At 56.2% G+C, this 16,401-nt stretch overlaps 4 protein-coding genes across 4 annotated transcripts; 2 read left to right on the forward strand and 2 right to left on the reverse strand.

The window, feature by feature from the left end:
* On the forward strand, positions 1-579 carry PHYSODRAFT_321234 (hypothetical protein; the record flags this gene model as incomplete). Its single annotated transcript, XM_009516402.1, has 1 exon — positions 1-579. One exon carries the CDS (start codon positions 1-3, stop codon positions 577-579), a length of 579 nt encoding a protein of 192 aa, XP_009514697.1.
* Positions 580-3,854: 3,275 nt separating this feature from the next.
* PHYSODRAFT_472299 (hypothetical protein) lies at positions 3,855-5,930 on the forward strand (the record flags this gene model as incomplete). The annotated part of the gene is made up of 2 exons (XM_009516403.1): positions 3,855-4,465; positions 5,567-5,930. Coding segments are annotated over 2 exons (975 nt in total), but the record flags the coding sequence as incomplete, so codon positions are not given.
* Positions 5,931-11,446: 5,516 nt separating this feature from the next.
* Positions 11,447-13,293, reverse strand: PHYSODRAFT_246149 (hypothetical protein; the record flags this gene model as incomplete). The annotated part of the gene is made up of 5 exons (XM_009516404.1): positions 11,447-11,854; positions 11,955-12,070; positions 12,228-12,678; positions 12,849-12,944; positions 13,264-13,293. The coding sequence occupies 5 exons, from the start codon at positions 13,291-13,293 to the stop codon at positions 11,447-11,449; spliced, it is 1,101 nt and encodes a 366-aa protein (XP_009514699.1).
* Positions 13,294-14,787: 1,494 nt separating this feature from the next.
* Positions 14,788-15,435, reverse strand: PHYSODRAFT_308700 (hypothetical protein; the record flags this gene model as incomplete). Its single annotated transcript, XM_009516405.1, has 1 exon — positions 14,788-15,435. The coding sequence occupies one exon, from the start codon at positions 15,433-15,435 to the stop codon at positions 14,788-14,790; it is 648 nt and encodes a 215-aa protein (XP_009514700.1).
* Positions 15,436-16,401: the final 966 nt, after the last annotated feature.

A 16,401-nucleotide genomic window follows, 5' to 3' on the forward strand; every position in this document is an offset into this window, starting at 1 on the left:
ATGGTGAAGGGAGTCAAGTCAGCGGTACCAGCAACGCCGGTCAAGTCGAGTGGAACGCGCAACGAGGCTTCGGTGCGCTCCGGAAGCTCGTTCTCGACCCCAGCGATGGATCGGATGGAGTCGATCGACGAGCGTTCGGCGAGCTGCGACACGGCGATTGATTCCTCGGACGCCAACGAAGATGACGAAGATGATGACTGGGATGTCAGGACTGTGGTGTCCGAGACTTCGGAAGCCGCGGTTGTGTCGGCCGGCCGCAGTGGAGGATCGAAGTCGATCACCCGCGACCTCTCCGAAACGTTCAACGATATGCCGGACCCCGAGCCCGCCTGCGACGCGGATGACGGTGCGACCGAGGGTTTCAAAGCCTCGGTGACGGTAGGAGGGGCAACCTCCAAGCCGGTTGGCACTCGTGCTCCCCCCAACGGCGATACTCCGGCGGCCAACAAGGTTCTAGGCCGATGTCTGGAGCTGATGAAGACCAAATGTGAGTGGATGCAGTTGTTCTCCCCGAAGCAGGTCCGCCAAGCCATCTGGATGGACCTCGGAGGGGCTTTGGCAGCGCAACTAAAGTTTTGAAAACTGGAAGGAATTAGCCGTTTCATTATTCAAATGGTTTAGCAGACTGTTAATATTAAAACGATGTAACATTATTGTAAATATTTTCGATTTATTTTATTGGCTGGATAGAGTTTAGGTCCGGATCCGTACCCACTTATTGTTACAGTGACTATGTTGGGATAATTAGGCAGGAAGGAGAGCCAGTAGTGGATGAGATTCAAGCCGGATTGGAAGGCTGGGTACAGGCTAACATAAATCAGAGTCCAATTTGCTTGGGAACCACACACTTCGTCCTTAGTATTGGGATTAGTATTGGTCCATACTTTAATCAAGTGATTTGCCCCCCCCGCACACGTGGCAGACTGCTGGATAGCTTGGCCAGCAGCTCGCGCCCTTCGGCCCTCGCCCCCCCACTTCCCCGCTAATAGGAGGCGGCATGCAACGCAAAGGAAAAAAGAATACAGCACCCCCAACAAGGCAGCAACTCCGGATCTGGTATATTACCTATCGGATCCACAAGATCTACGGCCAAGACCAAGGATCGACCTACCCAGATCTGCGTGAAGGAACCCCCACTGCGGATCAACCCCAACATCCCCGCCAAGGACGTTCAAGGTCACTCCCTGCGTGTCTTGTGTCAACGAGAGAGCAGATCCAGCCCGCCGACAGGTACACAAGGTGAGCCACTCAGCAACCTACGGTTATCGGAGTACCCCCTCCGTTAGTCGGTGTCTGGGCGCAGTTTGTGAGTGTGGGATCCTTGCTAATTCCAGCGGATCCAATCCACCACAATGGCGCGCGTGCCCGGATCTCTTGGCGACGCGGGATTTCACCGTGAGTCCCAAGATGATGCGCATGTGAGCAACGAATCAGGAGATGAAGCGCCGACGGAGCTAGGATCACCGGCGGCGTCGCTGAAGAATGGATCCTCGAACGGACAGAGTGCCAGGAGGAAATCTACCGGTGGATCGGAGGCGGATCAAGACGACTCTGATCTCGAGGAGAAGCCTCTACCCCCTCCACAGGTCATCCCGAGGACCCCGCGAGTTGTGCTGTGAAGCAGGACTCGCCGGACGAGCACCCAGCAGCGAGAGCGGTCGGATCCTCGACCAAAACCCCCGCGCAGAACCAAGGAGCCACGTCCAAGAAGAAGACGCGAGCAGCGCGGAAGAAACTAAGGGCTCTGGACGCGGAGCCGGAAGATCGAAGCGTGACCAAGGCAACATAAACGCAGTCCAAGCTGGAGGTGGCCTATCGGCGGATCGGGCTGCAGGACTTCCTACGGGACCACCCCCTGATGCGGATCCTTCAGCTACAGTTACCCGAAGGACTCACGGGACCAGTGCAAGCCCCGTCCTTAACGATGAACAAGCTGGAAGCCGTCACAGACCTGCTGCGCCTGGAGCAGGAGGTGGGCCTGGCTGTCGGTGCCTTCGAGGCGAATGACCTCTTCGGTTTGGAGCTGGATACGATCCGACTCTTGGCGGCCGCACTGTTCAACAAGCTGAAACCAATCGTAGGGACAGAACCAACCCAGCCTAATTACGCGAAGGAGAGCCAACCTCCGACGCCTGCGTATCATACGGGATCTTCCACCTATGAGTCAGCCACACCGGAGGTGGGATCGGACAGCTCGACCGAACCGAAGCGCATGCCGCTGGGCCCAGCAGGCACTCACTGAGCAGCTACTGAACCGATCAGCAGCCGGACCACCGCGGGCGGAAACTACATGGCCGGCTCAGGCCCCGACACGCCCGACAGCTCGGTCGCCCGAGGTAGACCCTCCGCACGAGTCAACGAGCGCATTGGAAAGATACTTCAAGTCAGCTATGGATCAATTCCTACAGGAACGGAGTCTCACATCAGTCCCCAGGACGGACCCAGCCGCCGCGAGGCGGAGCAGGCCGATCACAGCCTACCTAGGAACGCAAGACGTGGACATGGAGTCGGTAGGATCTCACGTTCGTCCAGAGAACTGGGAGTATGACCCGGACGACTTTGGGGCAGTAGACACCCGGAGGCTAGCAGCAGCCACTACAGCTGCAGCAGCGACACCTCTAGCTGGGACAGCCACGATCCAACGGGTTAGGATCTCGGCTATCTCAGACCTGAGGGAATTCACCGGAAAAGACCACGACGAAGAGCGCACCCGAGCTTGGACAAGCAAAGTCAAGTCAACCTTCACTAGAGATCAAGCTTCGGTCGAGGAGAAGTGCCTCACCTTTGCGGTTCTCCTCACAGGCCCGGCCAGGAACTGGTATCGACAGCTGAGCCGGTCGACGCGGACGAAATGGACAGACTTGGTGAAAGAATTCCAGTCACAGTACTGTGGGCTGGGAGTGTCTGTAGCGTGGCAGTATTAACATGCGCGTAAGCGTGGGGACGAGCCTCCGCTGGAGTATCTGCACCGGCTGAACGTGGCGGACATGCGCGCTCGCGTCAAGACCAAAGACGGGGGCGCCAAGACCCACCGTGAGCACGTGAAGCACTTCATCGAAACCTTAGGAGACTCCGAGTTTGAGGATCACCTGACGCTGTTACGGTTGAGCGACGCGGAGGAGCTCGAAGAAGTATTACGAGCGCGAGCGCGATCCAAGTCTCCACACAAGAAGCCGACAGGAGGCAGCAAGCTCCGACCGAAGCCAGCAGCGACGCCGCACACGAGCGGTGCGCGCGATGCATCTTCCAGCGTCGGACAGTGAGTCAGGCACAGATGAGTCAGGATCGGAAGGAGAGTTGCACTGGGCGTACGTGGCCGCGGCAAGCAGATGGACAACGGTGGAGACCGCGCCCGCGTGCGGCGAAAGCTCGATGTCACGAGCCCTTGCGCAGCCACCTATAGACCTCGGAGTGCAAGATCGCCGACCGCGTTTTCCGAACGACGGGCAGTGCTGCTCGCATTGCGGATCGAGGAAGCATTCGGACCTGGGGTGGTGGAAGCGCCTCACCTGCCAAAAGTGCGGTAAGAAAGGCCATCTGATCGATGATTCTTCGTGTGGCGTGGGTGCGGCGAGCTCCACGACCACGGCAAGTGTCAGATGGAGGAGTTCTACAGCCTGATCCGACAGTTGTTCGATCCTAGCAAACATCCGGGACTCCTGCCTGAAGCGACGGAGAAGATGTTAAACTAGAACGCTCGCCGGGTTTGAATCCGGTACGAGACGAGCGTTCTACGTTTTGCATCTATGCATTTGTGGACAAGCAGTTGAGACGTTTAGGCACGATCGTAAGATCGGGGCTCTCTATCGGGGCTCTCTGATAATACACGTGATCATGAAGGGAAACGTGTTGCTTCTGTTGCAAGTCTGCGTGCACCCGATGAATACATGAGGACCGAAGTGTCTGTGCCCCTGGATCGGATGCCTGGAGAGTCGAGAGGGTACTGGAAGTACTATGTACCTGGGAAGCGCTTCAAGGAGGCCAAGGTCAACGGCAAGGTCAACAACGCCAACGCCGTAGTCATGCTTGACTCGGGATCCGAGGTGTCGATTATCGACACCACCTTTGTTCGTGAGGTAGGATGCTATGTTGATACAAGTCAGAGTCAAGAGTGTCTCGGCATAGGCGAAAAGCTGTACGTGGCGACTGGGAGAACGAAGATCAAGCTCACGCTGGCGGGACACCTGGCGTATTATTATGACGTGTGGGTGGGCGATGACCTGCCACCGGACTACCAGGCGATCCTGGGCATGGACTTCATGGTACTGGCCGGCATTCGCTATGATCTCGGAGACGGATCGATGTGTCTACCTAATGAGATCCGAATCCAGTTGCATGGACGGAGGCAGATCTTTAGCGACCGAGCTCGGACGGTGACGATCGGCCAGTGTATATCGCTGGCGGCAGGCGAGACGGCCGAGCTACCGCAGCACATGTGTGGTGTAGCGGGATCGGCCAAAATCTGGTTAAGGCCTAATCGAGCTTCCCACCAGCGCCCAGACACCGACTAACGGAGGGGGTCCCCCAACGATCCGTGATCGGCTGAACTTGTTCTCACCTTGTGTACCCGTCCGCGGGCTGGATCTGCTCTCTCGGGGCTCCGAAGATGCAGCACTTGGTGAAGATCGAGTGTCTTGGCGTGACGCGGGGATAGTTGGTGGAGCAGCGGGGAAGTCTTCGCTCTGCGTCCGAGCATACACTCCGATCGAGGGTTGTTCGCTGCGATCGGTCGGTCTGGAGTTGATCCAAGGCCTGTGGTTGCCTTTCCGGGTGTGTTCCTTCCTTTCCTGAGTTGCTTGCCGCTTCCTATAGCGGGATCGAGGTTGATCGAGAGGAGAAACGATCGCCGGCCAAGCACTAATACCTGGTCGATCGAGGACTTGCACATAAGAGATAGATCACTAGAGTAGGTCAAGCTGGCCAATGTATTAATCCAGTCTTAACCGTATCGCTAGTTCAGTACCCAAAGTGTCGACGCTGCCGAGGCCAATGTAGTTCCTGCGACTTGGTGATTTGATGGGACTTGTGGTCTTCGGTGCAATTTCTGCTCTGATTTATGTTTAGCTGGTCTCTCCCTAATGCTACCATCTTGCTTACCCTCCTACAGCCACACGATTACTGGATTCTTGTCCCGACTTCGTCCTCCATGTGCGTCCCATCCTGGTCTACCCACGATCGGCCCCGATCGGCGATCGACCTCGATCTGCGATCGGCGATCAACTCCCAATCGATGACTTATGCCGGTTGACATGCGCCGCCGATCCATCACCTTCTGTCCTCGGCCATCCCAGATCCGCGAGTTCTGTCGTCGATCTGGACTTGGGTCGGCTCCGAATCACGCCGCGGTTCGAGCACGATCACCCACAATCCGGCTTGCCACATGTCCTGCCTCACGCGCCGACCACCTGAGATCTCCCGAAGAACTCCTTCTGATCCGTAGATCCTTGCGGCCTGTCTCTCGATCGCTGATCTCCCACGCCTCCAGTCGATCGGCCCTGCCGCCTTCCTCGGAGAACAATTCTTATTCAGCACTTCTCCACACATGCACCTCTCAGATTCCGAACAGCTATGGCTCTCGTAAACAGTGGGTACCTACGTTGGCCGCGGGACTAGAAGCGACGCGCTACCTGCAGATCACCAATGTTGGAGATACGCCGATCTGTCTGCAACATCACGATCAAGTGGGCATGTGGTTAGTCGGGGATCACGTGCCTCGCAAATCGGGTTTCGTGTCCGTCGGGTCGTGGAGGTATACCGAGTGGCAGAACTTGGTGCACAGCGCCACGACCGATAGGCGGCCCGATCCAACTCCTGAGTCTCCAGAGCCTGCGGTTCCTAGACCTGTGTACCCGATGCCCAAAGCGATAATGAGCCGACAGGAAGAAGCTTCTAAAACTCGATGGATCGTCGCGCATGTGTCTATGTTGTAGTGGGAGAGACAGGCCCTGGCCCACTCGGATCAAGCGCAAGGCGCGGAGGTGGGGACAGAGGTAGTCGGAGCTGGAGACAGACAGGAAGAGAAAACCCCAGAGGTAGCCGAGGGAAAGGATACGCTGTGCACCCAAGGTCAAGAGGTCCTATGGTCAGCGGAACAGGGACCGGAAGTTTCGCCCTTGGGACCAGCAGACGCGCCCGCTGGCGTGGCTCCGAAAGACGGATCGACCGTGACTCACCTGGAAGATGCGGAGCCCATCCCCACGGTAGCTAGAAGCGCAAAATGACGGACAGTTTCTATCCCGGTCAGTGGATCCCTGCTGCCGTCTCGCTACCAATCGGAGCCAGTAGCCAAAGAGACCGTGGGTACGCAAGACGACGCAGCGGAGGACCTGGAGGCCCACGCCGAAGGTGACACCCCAGCTGAAGCGTCGGCAGATCTGCAGGAGGCAATCCAAGGACCAAGCGACACCACGAGGGCGGAGCCGACAGGTGCAGAGATCGAAGGTGCAACCACAGCGGAGGAGACATATGCGCGTGAAGCGAGCGCCCTGTATGCAGAAGATTACGAAGGAGAGTTAGCGGTACTACCCGAGGTGACGGCTACTACAGCTGAAGTCAAAGTAGAGGATCTAGATGTGGGCGACGTGGAGGAGAACTCCCCGGAAGAGATCCACCAACTGATCGATGGGATCTGGGCGTTCAAGCATCTCCTCATTGGAAAAGGAATCGCTTTACCCCCGCCCGCCGTAGGCGCAGTATGCGATATCGATGTCGGAGACGCGAAGCCAGTCACGCAACGCGTGCGCAAGGTCGCTCCACAGTACCGAGAGAAGCTCGCGGATCTCCTCAAGGGGCTGCTCTCGGCCAAGATCATCAGCACTTCCACGTCCCCGTGGGCGTCTCCTATTGTGGCCATCATTAAGAAGAACGGAGTGGATATTCGCCTCTGCATCGACTACCGGTTGGTGAACAGCTTGATGAAGTTGATGAGCTATCCTATGCCTCTGATCAATGACCTATTTGAGGATCTCGACGCAACGCTGTAGTACTGCTCGCTTGATATGGCAAGTGGATTTTGGGTGGTGTCGATGACCGAGCGCGCACGAGCGATCTCAGCGTTTATCACCCCGTCTGGCCTCTACGAGTGGAACAGAATGTCATTTGGTTTGAAAAACGCGCCCCAGATCTATCAAAGATTGATCGACAACGCATTGCATGGTTTCCTCCAGACCCCACCGACCACGAAGGGAGGCGATCACGTCGATCTCTTCAGCGAAGGCGAATCTAATGATGAGGGAGAGCCGTCGGTGTTGGGCCAACGTTAGTACATTGACGACATCCTGGTGATTGCTACGTCATGGGATCACCTGTGTAAGCGAGTGCGGAAGCTGCTGGAAGCATGCAACAAGTGGAACCTGTCAATCAACATGGCCAAGCGTTTCTGGGGCCTCAAGAAGGTAGATTACCTCGGCCACCGAGTGTCCGCTGGAGGCCTGGAAGCATACCCGAAGGATCTGCAATTCCTGACCGATCTGCCGTTCCCAAGATCCCTCCGAGCGATGCAGGCGTTCCCCGGAAGTCTAAATTACTATGGCCGCTTCAGCGAGAACCTAGCGGTATATGCGGCGGTGCTGTATGAACTACGGGAGGTTGATTTCGCGGAGCTGAGACAGCAGTCAATCGAGAAGCAGTCTGACGAGAGTAAGTCCACACAGGATGATCGCTGTATGAAGTGCAGTCTTCGTCATGTTGAAGGACAAGATAGCGACTACACCGATTCTACGCCATTTCGATGCCGAAAAGGAGCCGGTGGTGATCGTCTATGCGAGCGAGTGGGCGATTGCTGCGTCGCTTACGCAGGAATATGATGGCGTGTACATGCCGGTGATGTTCGTCAGCCGGACGCTGAAGCAGAACGAGCTGAACTATGGCATCGCGGAGAAGGAAGTTTTGGCGATACTAAGGATGTTGGTCTCGGCTATTCGATGCTGGTGGGAAGACGGTGTACTCGCCACTCCACGCTGGCTTGGTTGTTCAGGTCGACTGGGCGGCAAGGACGCCTGAGCCAATGGGCTACGTTGCTGTCACCCTGGACAATTGAGATCGAGCGATGTGTAAAAGGCGAAGATGAGATCCTAGGGACGCTAGCCGCATGCATCACCCCCAGAGAGAAGGTGGATGACGCACTCGTCGCAATCGCTCCCATGAAGGAACCGCGGAAGGTGATATCCATGCCAGTCCCCACAGTGGAACTAGAAGAAGAGTTGTGGATGGCGAGTTTCGACGGATCCGCCAGAGTGAAAAGGGGCGAAGGAGCCTTCAGTGCGATTATATGGAAATTGTCCGAGTGGAACGTGGTCGCCGCAGCATCAAGATATGTGGCAGACATGACCGTGAATGAAGCTGAGTACAATGGCCTGCTGCTCTGTTTTGAATTGCTACAAGGATTGGATCAGGCGCTTGAAGGAGTGCGAAGTCGAAGGTACTAGAAGAGGAGGTGGTACAATGGCTAAGCATAGAGCGGATCCGCCATACTCAAGAAGAAGAGGCGTGGATCCAGCAGCTGAAGCAGTATTTACAAGGAGATGTGGAGACGATGTCGCAGGCAGGGGCAATGGCCTGCAGCCTGCTAGCGGCAGATTTCGAAATAGATACTCAGGGGCTGCTGTATTCCTGTGCACCATCGGCAAGGGCGGAGGCGGACCGAGATGGGTTACTCCGACTGGTCGTGCCGGAGTCTCTGCAAACAGACCTGCTCCACCAGCCTAGAAGGAGGGCACCAATGGATTAGTCGGACCTACCAGCGGATCAAACCCCACTTCTTCTGGAGGGGTATGTTCAGATCTGTGCAACAGTTCGTCGGTGAATGCGTCGACTGCGAAACAGGCAAGGGGCGACCGACGATCCGAGGAAGATCCCCGGGGAACATTCAAGCGATGTACCCGTTCCAGGTGATTGCCATGGATCTTATCCCGTCGCTCCCGAAGTCGAAGAAGGGCAACACCGAACTGCTCATCTGGGTGAATCTGTTTACGGATTACATGGTGGCGAAAGGCGCACTGCGCAGACGATTGCGGAGTCTTACGTGGAGTGTGTTTTCCGCCGCTTCGGCGCGAGCGAGGTGATCCGCCACGATCGTGAGTCTGGGTTTATGCCGAATTTCTTTCGCGCCTTCAACCGAATCTTAGGTCAGCGCGAGCGAGCTACTATGGCCTACCGACCGCAGGCCAATGGAACCGCGCAGCGGATGGTGCAAACTATTACAAGGGCCATCAAGATGTATGTACAGGATGAGGATCAGCGTGACTGGGACGAGTATGCGGGACGGCTAACGTTCGCAATGAACACCGCTCACGACCGGATCAGGGGCGACACGCCCTTCTATCTACCTCATGGCTGGGAGTCTAGGACCACTCAGGAGGCAACGTTGCCCGTGGGCAGTGCGACTCGAATCCCCGCTGTTGGCGGTACAGGATCCAGAGGTTTTACCAACTCGCCAAAAAAGACGTGAAAGTTGAGGAAGGCGATGGCTGAAGGGCAGAGGTGCGAAACGAGCAAGCTACACCCCATCGTATTGAGGCTGGATCACTCGTGTGGCTCTACTTGGCTCGAGTGAAGGAAGGCTACGCCAAGAAGCTTGCGCGCACGCGGCACGGGCCTTTTCGGGTACTGGAGATGGTGAACGAGTATACTGTGCGGTTGGAGACGTCAAGGACCGAATATCACCTTTTTCCGATGGTGCATATATCCAAACTGAAGCCGGTGAGAGAGTTTCTCGAGCGTCCACGGATCCAGTTGACCGTAGATGAGGCAGATCGAGTGGACTTCGACGAAGCTCTGCTGCCGGAGGACAGCTGGGATCGAGAGTAGGAAGAAGATGAGTTCGAAGTGGAGCAGATCCTGGACGTGAGGACCGGACGGAAGACGCGGTATGGACGCGCGCTACACGAGTTGAAGATCAGATAAAAAGGGTACGAAGAACCCTCGTGGGTGGATGAAGTGGATCTGAACGGCGGGGCATTGATCCACGACTTCCTGACCGACCGCGCGAAACGAAATCGGTTCCAGGCCATGCGGCCGCACGAGCCAAAGTGGCGGCAGTGGGTATGCCGGTAGGTTGGCTGCTGACATGAGGATCAGAGTGGAAGATCTGCAGGGCAGCTGCAGCATCGAGGAGGAAGGGGGTCCGCAGACGGCGGCCGTCGTGGAGAAGATCGGTAAAGAGAGGGGCAGGGAAGCCACCCTTCTGTAGAGGATTGGGATATATGCATATGTGACGAACAGGCAATGATATGACGAGTGAGATGGAGTTAGCCAAGCATGAATCTGAAGATTGTAGACGGAAAGATGATGAGGACTGCGAGTGGTGAAGCTGAAGTTGAGATTAAGACATGCAACCAAGACGACTGCTACCCTGCACCGCTACCAAGTACGCTTGAACAAGACGCCGGGAGGAAAAACCCAGCGGAACCGCTGCTACACCATTAGGCGCAAAAAACTTCAGGCGGAGGCGGTCAATGCGGAGCGCAGGGTGAGCGCCAGCAGAGGTGCGGAAGTGGTTACGCCATGGGTCAGCGCGGTCAGGGCAGCCACCAAATCCGCGGGTGCCACACCCCCGTCGTAATGGCCTCTCGACCAGGAAACCACGTGGTGTCTTCACTTTGCCGGAGGAAGCGGGCGGACATGGGATCCAGCCAAAGATCCACATCCCAACACCCTGTGCGCCGAGCCTTCGCGAAGCCCTACTCCTGCCAGTTCCGGTACTGCTCTCGGGCGTGCGAGCTGCGGTTCTTGCGGCTCGTGTAAAACAAAACAAACCAGGGATAGGATCCCATCAGCACCTTCGGGATATGGAAGGGGTGAGTGGACTCCCAGATCGCCTGCTAGAAGTAGCTCTCGAACTCCATGTAACCATCCACGATACTCAGCAGCCGGGGGGACACATCCAAGTCGAAGGTGTGAGGGGCCGGCCGAGTGGACAACGCCTGGCAGGACTCTTCGGCGTACAGGACTTCGACATTGGCGCGCGTAATCTACTCAGGTGCGTACAGTGCAATATCCAGAGTACCACCATGCTAGACGCGCCCAGGGAACATCCAGCACGCGCTCATCATTCGGTAATCGATCACCACGCGAGGCGTGCCGGTGTCCATTGTTAGCACGGCGATCCGAGACGGTTCCCAGGGGGCGACATCCTCTGCAGATACAGCACGTTGCTGCCGGAGACCAGGCACGAAAGATCCGAGAGGCCCGAATGGAGCAAGCACGTCATCCGCGACCCCCGCTGGCGGGCTCCTACCAGTTGCAGCGGATCCGATCGCGAGTTGGCCCCCAGTCCCGGGACCCTCATCGCGCGGGGCAGCGGACACAGACGATCTTGTCGGTGAGTCATTGAGATCCAAAGTGCTTGGATCTTCGTAAATACCGTCTAAAGGCTCTGCGGCATCCATGCCCCCCACGACGATCGGAGCGGCCGCAGAACCATCAGAGCCCGGGGAGACACCGGATCTCACCACACTCTCGGAATCGCGGTGGCGGAGGTCGGATCGGGAACGGCCTGCTCGTCGTCAGACTCCTCAGAGTCGGAGTCGCTGGGTTCGGTACCCGCGTTGGAACAGGCATAGTCATGGTCCACCTCATCGCCCGCCGGATCCACGATTGAATCAATGTTATACGAAGTGGTCACCGCGGATGTCACCTCGACCGCAGCGCCTGGGGTAGCAAGGGCGGCGGGAGACTGACCCGCCAACGACGACGAACGACGAGCGCGCTTAGCGACTGAGACCATGAGATCAGGGGCGATAGCGGGCAGACGGTCTCGCTTGGAGGAACAAGGCGTGTACGCGGTCGGCGACGGAACACACGGGACTTGGACCCCAGCGACGCGAGGTGGAACTACGACGGTCAAGGCCGCGATCTGCGGGGATGCGTTCCAGCGTGAAGGTGTGATCCTCCGACAAAGTTTGGTAAACCTCTCCAAGATCATCGTGCTCAGTCTCCAGAGAGCTGAAACTCACCTCCAAGCCGTCGAAATCGCGGCGCAAGTAGCCGTACGCCTGCTGGTTGTCTGCGATCTGCACGAGTAGCTCCTTGTAGCCACGCACACAGGAAGCGTGAGCAGGATCGGCCGAGTCTGGGGTATGGCAGCAGGGGCATGACAGGCGTAGAAGTCGAAGCAGCGGGTCGCGCAGGGGTAAAGACCTCACGCGCCGATTTCTGCTCGTCCTGGAGAGCCTCTTTCTCGACTTGAAGGCTATCCCGGGCGGCTATGACTATACGCAACCCCTCACGGAGAGCATCCCTCTCACTGCGGAGATGTGCGAAGGCGCCGATCCGCGCGTTGGTCTGCGTAAGCCGCTCCTGGGTCTGACAGAAGTTGGTGGCGACGGTCTGGTACTCACGCACGTGCTGGTCCCGCTCACACCGAAGCTGGTACAGCTGCTCCTCCAGGTCACGAACCCACTCCAGAGTTGCAACGTTCTGGCGATGCGACTCCTGAGCCACAGTTTGCTGGCGGTCCGCCGCGGCGTTGGCCCGTTCCACGGCTCCTTTGCCACGCTCGGCACGGCGGTTGGCGTCGTCGAAGTCCTGCTGTAGCCGGTCACGGTGGGCGAAGATTCGGTCAAGCAGACCCTCCAGCTCGCGGATCCGCTGACGACGGACGTGAAGCCCAAGCCGAAGCTTCGACCGCTGCCAGAGTCCCGTGCACAGTGCGACGCGCTCAAGTCCCGTCTCAGAGACCTGTTGACACACGCTCCGAAAGTGGAGGAGCCCAACCAACAACTTCGGGAGGACCTACGCGCAATGTCTGGTGGGAATTCGGCCATCCATGGATGGTCGGCCTGGGCTGAGCGAATTTGGTCGTGGTGATCGGCAGCATGGCGCGCGAGATCCGCGTTTTCACGGCGCACCTCACTCAAGTCTTGAGCGATCTGGGGCACAGATCCGCCCAGCTCGCCATTAATCACGCGACCCTCGATCCGTCGCTCCAGCCGCGCGGCGTAATCCTGAAGGCGGTCATAGCAGTGGTGGTAAAAGCGGGCCTTTTCGCCCTTTGAAAAGTTTAGGCGCCACCGATTCTCCTAAACCCCTCGCCGTTTGGCCTTTTCGCCCAAAACGGGTGATCTGTTTTCCACTAAGTACAATTTCTGATCCATTGACATTTTGGAAGCGGCTGCTCGTATCGAGGGTGGCTGACCACGTTCTCTAGTGCTGGTGCTGGTGGCGGAGTAGCAGACGCCGTACGCTCCCATCTCGTTCGTATGGGGTGCGGAGTAGCAGACGCCGCCCGCGCTCACTCGTCTTGCCCGCGCTCACTCGTGTTACCCGCGCTGCTGCTGTCTCAGTGAGGAGCATCGTGTGGCCGGCCCTGTTTTCGCTCTCGTTCACACCCGTGCTGGTGGTGGTGTACCAGACGCCGCCCGTTCAACTCCGTTCTCGCTTGCATTGCCTGTAGTGCTGTTGTTGTCGGTGGAGAGCGTGAGCCTGGGGCTGCACCCCTTCTTACTGACATTCGAGATTGTGGTAGAGTAGCTGGCACAGAAGGGTTTGCAAGTGGTCCTGCTAGTTCAGTGCTAAGTTGCTGAAGCAGTACCGAATTGTAGGAGACTATGGTGCTAGCCAGCAGCGCGCATAACTCGTTGACGAATTGATTGTGCTAATATCCTCGTTTCAAGAATGCAGTTTTATTTTTGAGCGAACAACTTTGTACTTGCCTACAGCGATGAGTTAGATGCCGAATAAAGAGCGGAGAGCGAAGCCTTTAGAGCATGAATGCCCACAATCTTGTTTTCCTGAGGAAAACCGCCGTCGTCAGTATCCGGGAAGACAGTGTCATCGGCGGCAACAATCTCCTCGAGCTCCCAGTTTAGATACGAGTTGTCCTCGAGAGATTCTGCGAACGCACTTCCAATTTCATCATCCTCAAAAACGCCATCTAGATACTCTACCCAGTGTGGAAACGTCTCCTCCGCATCAACTCCATCTCCAATGTCGTCCAGTTCATCTTCATCTATCGCCTGCTCAACATTGGGCTCCGGTGGTAGGGCTGGTGTTGCTGTGGTGTTTTGGCGCGACGAGTTTTGCGACATCGGGGTTCTGCAGCGAGGAGAACGCCGCGTTGGTTGCACATTAGGAGTTCGAGGAGTTCGAGGGTTCCTTTCTCCTGTAACCCCAGCGAACGGTGTCGCTGGGCTTTCGTCGACAACCTCACCAATTCCATCCGTCTCGGTAATCGTGTCGATGAGCTGCCGCTCTGATGGTTTTAGAACGCTTAGCAGTGTACGTGCACTTTCCGTCGAGTTTTGTGCACTTTCACTGTGTATTCTGAGCTTTCATCGATGTCATCTTGTTTCGATGTGGCGTATGGAGCATTCCCAACTCACTGAACAATCTCTCTGTCGTGGCCGTATTAACTGCGATCGAAAGCAGTAAGTCGAATAGCCAGATCTGGCAATAGACTTGTTGGGTTTTCCTTTTTCATGTGCTGCCAAAATTCAACTTTGCGAAAGCGAAATTATTGTGGGTGAGTTAATGTTAGCCTGCCTTTAATCCACCCGATCCAATCGCTACGTATACAGTCAAAGTCGGAGTCAATTAGGCGACGGTAGTAGTATACTGCAAACTTTGCGAGTTGTGTTGAGGAAGCAATCTTTGCGGCATCTTTGCTAGCTTGTATATCTTGTAGCTTCTGTTGTGTTTTGTACTCGCCCAGCACTTCATCGATAACCCGTTCATCCACTGCAGCAATCCTCTTACGTTCGTCAATTTCCTCAATAAACTTTCGGCTTGAATCCGCCGTTCCTGAGTTAAGCAACAATGTCAGCATGAATAGAGATTGCTCGCATTGTTTCAGCGCACTTCAACACATTGTTGCAACTCCGACCGGCAATCCAAACTTAAGCGGCCAAAATCCAGAAACATGTCCCGAAAAAACACAACCACGTCCGCCAGTGTATTCTCGTCGCGCTGTAGGCTATAGGATGCCTTAGATAGAGGTACAATTGCATGCTCGGTGTTGGATAAATCTGCCCAGAATATATTATAGCTGAACACCTTTAGTGATTTTGGGAAGTCGGCACGGCGTTGGTACCTACTAGCAAGCATCACCAGTGACGTCCGAACTCTCAATAGGGATACAAAGCAGCTCTCCATACTATTCCACCGAGTCTCACACAAAGTAAACAGAGCTAGGGATTTGCCGTAGCATTCCTTCGTCAGAGCTCGTGCGTGCCCAAGCCACTTAGATGACGACGCATTGATGGATTTAACTGCCGCCGTCGCCTGCCTCGCAACATCAGAAAATGATGACTTGAGGACTGCCTTGACAATGTTATTGATGCAGTGGGTAAAGCAGAAAAGGAACGTGATCTTGGGCCACATGAGCGCTAAGATGCGGCGAGCTCTACCGCACTGGCCAGCATTGTCAGTAATCACCGCTCCAATGCACCACCCTTCACTCAAGGCTTGCTTCACAATTGTCTCCATCTCTTGTGTCATGGCTACACCAACGTGCCGAGCACCCGCCTTTGGCAATGCGTATGTAAGGTAGCGTCCCAACAGTAGGCGCTGACACCCTAGCAAATGCTTGCGAGAAATGTTTCGCCACACGTCTGATAAAACGTTCACCAGCCCTCCCGATGTACTTTGCGCTCGTTTCATTTTTTTCGTTTAAATATCACGGCAATGAGCAGCATGGTCTTTTGCGATACGGTCTCCTAACACCCTCCTCGATGGAAGATACGCAGTAATGCCAGGGCACAAAACTCTAGTAGAGCTAGTGTGCAGGAGCGCTCGACGAACAAGTCGGGCAGAAAGTTTCCGGCCTGAAACTCAATCAAAACCCGCTCAACCTCTGCCTTTTGTAGTTTGGTAAACCTTCGGTGGTTCTTCGTCTTTTTAGGAGACCACTTCATCGTACTCAGACGCGGGGATCCGTTTGTAAACACGAACCGAGCGCCGGTCTTGCGGCAAGGGCCGATCCTGTGCTTGAAGAGCTACCATCACTTTGCACACGTGATGAACCGAGTGTAGCCCGGTAAACGTAGCAAGTTCTGAAGTGTTTCCGGTAGTTGGACGCCCGGCCTAGAACTAGAACAGGCGCGTCCAGATCTGAGTTTAGATTATACGCACGCCTACAGTGCTTGCACGTGTAGAAATCATATCCTCTTTTGCTCTTCGGGACAGCTTCCATCAACGTGAAGTGTTCTCGCTCAGGCAAATGAGGTCGGACCATCTTCAGCTACGGGGGACAGCCAGACGAAGCTCTCCGCCGACGACAGCAGCAGCACGGGCAACACGAGCGAGATGGAAGCGTACAGCGTCTGCTACTCCGCCAATAACTCGAACGCGAACGAGAACCGCAACAGCTATAGCACACGCTCTCCAGCACCGGAGCGAGGGTGGAACGATAGCGCAGAGAGAAGACCTTTGGATTCGCTTTCTGGTGGGTGATATTTTTATGGC

This window comes from Phytophthora sojae (assembly GCF_000149755.1).
Source record: "Phytophthora sojae unplaced genomic scaffold PHYSOscaffold_1, whole genome shotgun sequence".
NCBI classification, from domain to species: Eukaryota; Oomycota; class Peronosporomycetes; order Peronosporales; family Peronosporaceae; genus Phytophthora; species Phytophthora sojae.